At 54.8% G+C, this 5,406-nt stretch overlaps 1 protein-coding gene across 1 annotated transcript; it reads right to left on the bottom strand.

Annotated features, from left to right (window-relative positions):
* Positions 1-742: 742 nt before the first annotated feature.
* LOC120666049 (dolabradiene synthase KSL4, chloroplastic-like) lies at positions 743-5,105 on the bottom strand. The gene is made up of 11 exons (XM_039945839.1): positions 4,552-5,105; positions 4,285-4,471; positions 3,992-4,206; positions 3,765-3,885; positions 3,020-3,117; positions 2,705-2,919; positions 2,471-2,583; positions 2,117-2,212; positions 1,741-1,956; positions 1,509-1,650; positions 743-1,379 (listed from the first exon to the last, which is right to left on the bottom strand). The coding sequence occupies exons 1-11, from the start codon at positions 5,072-5,074 to the stop codon at positions 801-803; spliced, it is 2,505 nt and encodes an 834-aa protein (XP_039801773.1). The 5' UTR covers positions 5,075-5,105; the 3' UTR covers positions 743-800.
* Positions 5,106-5,406: the final 301 nt, after the last annotated feature.

Raw genomic sequence — 5,406 nt, 5'->3', positions numbered from 1 at the left:
GCGCGCGGCGCCTCCCCGGCGGCCCTGCTGGCGGCCGCAGCCTCCCCCCTCCCCCCCCCTCCCCCCCCCCCCCTCCGGTCCTCGTCTGGATTGCGGAGGTTCTCTCGATGCACCGCCCCGCCGGTGGCGTCCACAACCTCATCCCCGCGTCAGCGTGAGGGAGGACGCGGAGCAGCTCAGGGCCTACAACGGCCTGGAGGTGGCCAACAAGTTTGACCAGCGGGCGGCGGGGCAGATTGGTTGGGCCGTCCGGACCTCCGCCAGGCTGGGCTGCGCGCCATCGTGGGCGCCATCATGGGTGTCGAGCTCACCGAGGCGCGGAGGGTTACTAAGAGCCGGTGGGACGCGCGCCGCCTCAGCGACGAGCAGATCAGCTATGCCCTGCATCGATGCTTTCGTCTCTTCCGAGGTTGCCTGTAGGATGCTCAAGCTCAACAACACTCAGAGGGTCATGTTTGTCCCGTGAAGCTGCTGCTCGATAGCGCCAACACCGGCCGAGCTGCGAGGTGCCCTGGCCGTCGCGCGACCACCACGAACTCGCATGCTTCCCTCCTGTCCTCATCCCGCTCCACCCTCTCCCCTCTACTCCGAGAACTCGCATGTTTTGCGCGCTATGCTTATTCTCTGTTTGATAGGCATTTTTATATTACTATGCTTATAGTATATTTTTATTATTGTTTTGCTGTTTGAGAACTATTTCATTGGGTTAAATGCTCTTTGTACATTTTGTGGCCCCAAGGTCTGAAGGTATGTGTGGCTTCCCATTTATATCAATTGAATAAAAAGTTCGTATAAGCATTCTATGAATAGGACTCCGCCGAGGTGTGGGTCTTCGTCTTCCCCCCTACCCGTAGCGGCTCTACCACCACCTCATTCGACGCTCGCATCATCTCCTTGGGCGACGCGTAGCCATCCACCTCCATGTAGATCAGGTGCACCACCTTGGAGATGTTCCAGAACTCCCGCCGGCACTGCCATGGCACCTCGCCGCCATCGCGGACCAGCATCCGCAGCAACGCCCTCCTGGACGCCGCGATGACGCTCCTCAGCTCCGCCTTGGCCGCCTCGACGGAGCCGCCGAGGCGGCCGGCGAGCAGCAGGACGCTGTTGATCTTCCCCTGGTCTTTCTCCCTCTCGTACGACTGGAGGTCGTTCAGGAGGCGGCCGCAGATGTTTATGTGCCGGAACAGCTCGCCGTACTCCGAGCCTCGGACCACGTCCTCCGAGAGCTCCGGCCCGACGAAGTAGAGGAACGTGAGGACGGTGGTGCCCAGCGCGTAGGACGGCTCCGCGACGGCCATGTACTCGTCCATGGACGGCGTGTGCCCGCTCATTCGCCACTCCGCCTCCACCATCATGACCCTAGCCAACTCCGCCCACTGCACGTGCACGTGTTCGAGAGAGAGAGAGAGAGAGAGAGAGAGAGAGAGCGTTGTCATCATCAGCTAGAGCTAGCTCGATCTTGATCGATGTCCGTCGTTGCTGGAATTAATGGAGCCGTGGCTTACCCGTTCGGCGATGTGGTGGATGATGTTGCGGTTCTGCACCGCCGCGGCCCTCACCGCGATGTCGTTGCTCGTGTCGTAGACGGCGCGGAAGACGATCTCCACACGCTCCGAGAAGAAGCCAACTCGTTCGTACGCATCCCACCTGCATACCCATTCATCATCAGATCAGAAGGAACCGAAGCATCAGCTGGTGAAGGATAGGTTATCTCTAAGGTGTGGCCGAGGCAGGTACATCTCGATCAAGGTGACGAGGTTCTCCATCTCCTCCCTCGACTCCCCGACGTCGAAGAGGTCGTCGACGATGGTTGCCAGGATGTTGGTCTTGGCTGCCACGATGCGAGCCTCGGACAGCTCGGCGGGGAACATGGTGGAAGCGGACGGAAGCAGGCAGATCAGCGGCATCACTCTCGCGTAGTCCAGCTCGTCCAGCCTCACTTCTTTCACCCACCTGTTTAAACGTTAAAGAGATGGATGGATCGTAGAGGGGAAAAAAAATAAAAGTTTTGATCAGTTTAATCTCATCCCCACTGGTTTGTAGAGCGGGAATTTCAATTCCTCATCTCATCCCCAGCGATGAGGAGGGTTGATGGAGTTCTTGAGATCCGGACCTCTCGATGCACCGAAGCTCTTCTTGGTAAGCAGCCTGACAAGAGTGGAACTCATCCACAGCTAGCGACATAATTTCTTCATCTGCGTCACAAGTGCTGATCCGACGACGGATCCATCGATGGACGGGATTAAAATCTCATCAGATCAATCATCAGATGCTATATTATGTATGTGTGTGTGCGCGTATATGCATGTATGTATAATTGTATATATACATATATATAGATATATACATATGTATATATCTATATATATATATGTATATATCTATATATGTATAAATAAATAAATAATATAATATAATATAATATAATAAAATCTAGGGCGACAATCAATGATGTATCTCTTCTCACCGGTATTCCGACTTCAGCTTCTGGAAGTTCTGCTTCTTGAAGTGTTCGATGTTCCACCTGTGCTCTAGCCGGTCCACGTTGGAGTAAAAGGGAAATTTGAGCACATGTTCAACCTGGAAACAAAACATATATAACATCCCACACATACGAAACTAACGCACCGACCACCAAATCGCTAGATCGAAAAGGGGTCCTAATGCTTCCTTGTCGCAGAGATTCAATAGCAGCGGCTACCTCAGCAGGGTCAACATGTCTGGATATCCTGCCGGAACACAGCTGTTGCTTCAGGAGCTGGGACGACCAGGAGCCGATGCTCTCCAGGACCAGCTCGTCGTCCGTGATCTGGACGTGCGAGGCTTTCAGCAGCTCTAGCAACGCCTCGGTGTCGTTGAGATGGCCCTGGATTGAACCATGGAAACTGGACTCGTTGCTGAATTGGGCCAACCCATCTGCGCCACGACGACGCTTTGCGTTCAGTTTGGTGATTTCGATCCGAATGCGAGGATTTTTAACCAAAACCAAGCAGGAGACTGGAGGTCTTTAGCTTACCGGAGGAGACATCGTATCCATGCAAACGCAGGAGGCGGAACGCCATCGCGCATGTCGCCATGTCCAGCATGATCTCCTCATCGTTAGCGAGCCAGGACCTGCGGGCAATTCTAACAATTAGATCGGAGCAATTTGCTGGACAAGCTAGGACTCTGATATGAGCAATTTGCTGGACAAGCTAGCTAGGATTGAAATTAATACCCGTCATAAAAATGGGATCAGGCCGGCATATAATAATTTTTATCTAAGTCTGAAAAAGTAAAAAGCCCAACATAGCTAGTTTGACCCGGTCATAAAAAGCCTTGCTAGCGTATGGACGTCCGATGGTAACTTTCTTATCAGACGCTCCATTGCAACATCAAAAATCTATAGGTGCAATATTGAAAAATATGTGAAAAAACTAATCAAGTCGTTTGACTCTCGGATATAAAATTTCCACCGCAATATGAACATTATGTTTCATGCAACTAACATTCACCGTAAAATACGTGGAAATAATAGCATTTCTTAAAAGAAAAAAAAAATCAAAATTTTCCTAACCTAGTCTGAATCGGATCCAATCACGTATCGGAATGGGCTGAGGTAAAAAAAACATAGCTTCATGGTCGGGTCAAGACAGCTAGCATTAGGCCGAAGAAAAAAGTAGTAAGTCTTTTGACCTAACTTGGACCCACCCCCGATAATAAGTGAGGTCTACTAACAATGCAGTCAAGCTACAAGTCAATGAACTGTACGTAGTCGCCACCTGTATATCATGTCGAGTGTGGTGTTTATCTCTGACAAGAAGCTCCTTGAGATGCCCATCTTCTCCAGAGTGTCCACCATGCGAAGCCGGGAGTAGGCGCTCCGAGGATACACGGTGGGCACTGCAGCAAGTGATGGTCGCCGCCGCCATGAATGTTCGTTACTAGCTAGTAGCTAGCTACAAATCTGATCTTCCTTAGCAAGTGTAAACTAAGCTTAGTTTTGCACCTGCGCTGCCGAACTCGCCGACGACCGAGTCCAAGTAGTCGAGCGCTCGGTCGTTGTGGCTGTGGATCGCGGCGGCCGCCGTCGCGGCCGGCGAGTCGAAGAAGGACCCGTTCTTCCTCTGGTAGGCCGCCGCCGCCTGGTCCCAGTCCAGTAAGTCCCCCAAACCTTCTGCCATGTAGGCCATGAAAGCTTGGCTACCTCCAGAAGCAGCCATTCTGTTGAGTTGATCGGCGAGAGCAGAGAGTTAGTGCTGTCCGGTGGCACGGATGGCGACGAGGAAGAGACCGACGAACCCTCTGATGAGCTCACTGTAGCGCAGCCGCAGGACGGCGTCGACGTCGGCTTGGGGGACCAGGGGGATCTCCAGCCCCATGCTGATGGCGTGCGCGACCATGCCGGGGAAGATGACGCCGAACCCGGCCGGCGCGTCGCAGCTGCCGTCCGTCACGCAGGACCAGTTGCGCCCGATGAAACGGAGCCCTGGAGCAACGGCGCATGTAAAGACGACGGCATTATGCATAGGCGGCGGCCGGCCGCGGAATGGCTAGTTGGCAACGTACCTCTCTCGACGGCGTCGCCGCCGGCGCCCCACTTCCGGAGGGCGAGCACGCACGCCAGCGTGGACGAGAGCGCGTCCTTGCGCAGCGAGGGGTCGCCGGGCCCCCACGACCCGTCGTCCCGTCGCTGGTTCCGCAGGATCCAGTCCACGCACCCCGGGTAGCGCGGCGCAGGAGGGGACCCGGACCCCGCCGGCGCCGGCACCATCGCGACCCACGCCGTGTCGTACGCCGAGGGCGGCGGCGCCTCGGCGCCCAGGAGCCGCTCTCTGATCGCCGTCGCCCTGTCCTCCTGCGCATGCTTCTGACGCCGCTCCAGCACTCCCGCGGCGGCGCGGCGCCCGGCGTGCGAGCCGGCAGTCCGCCCCGCGCGCGGCGGCTGCAGCGACAGCTGAGGCTGGCGGCGAAAGCGGTGGCTCTGCGGCGGCGGCGCCCGCGCAGCTACCGATCGAGGTCGACGAGCAGCGGGGCACCGCTGCCCAAACAACGCGAGATGAAGCGAGGTGGCAAGGCTCAACGACGTCATGGCCGCCACACACAGCCCCCGCTAAAAGTTTTCCAGACTTAGCAGCAGAGACCGTACCGGGCGATGCTTCGAGGGCGATGAGGATGCTGTGGTTTATATAGAGAGCCGAGATGACGGGTGGGTCACCAGTACTCCCTCCGTATCAGGGAAATCATTTAGGATTTAGGATAGCGACACAGTCTTCAAAATATAATTTTAACCTCTTATTTTAAAAAAAATATTTATAAAAAAATGTATGTAAATTTTTATAAAAATATTTTTGAAGACAAATTTATTCATATATTTTTCATATTTGTACGTGGCCATGTTGGTGGTGTGCTCTGGGCTCCATG

Source organism: Panicum virgatum, chromosome 3N (assembly GCF_016808335.1).
Source record: "Panicum virgatum strain AP13 chromosome 3N, P.virgatum_v5, whole genome shotgun sequence".
NCBI lineage: Eukaryota > Viridiplantae > Streptophyta > Magnoliopsida > Poales > Poaceae > Panicum > Panicum virgatum.
This window is presented reverse-complemented; position numbering and strand designations above follow the sequence as displayed.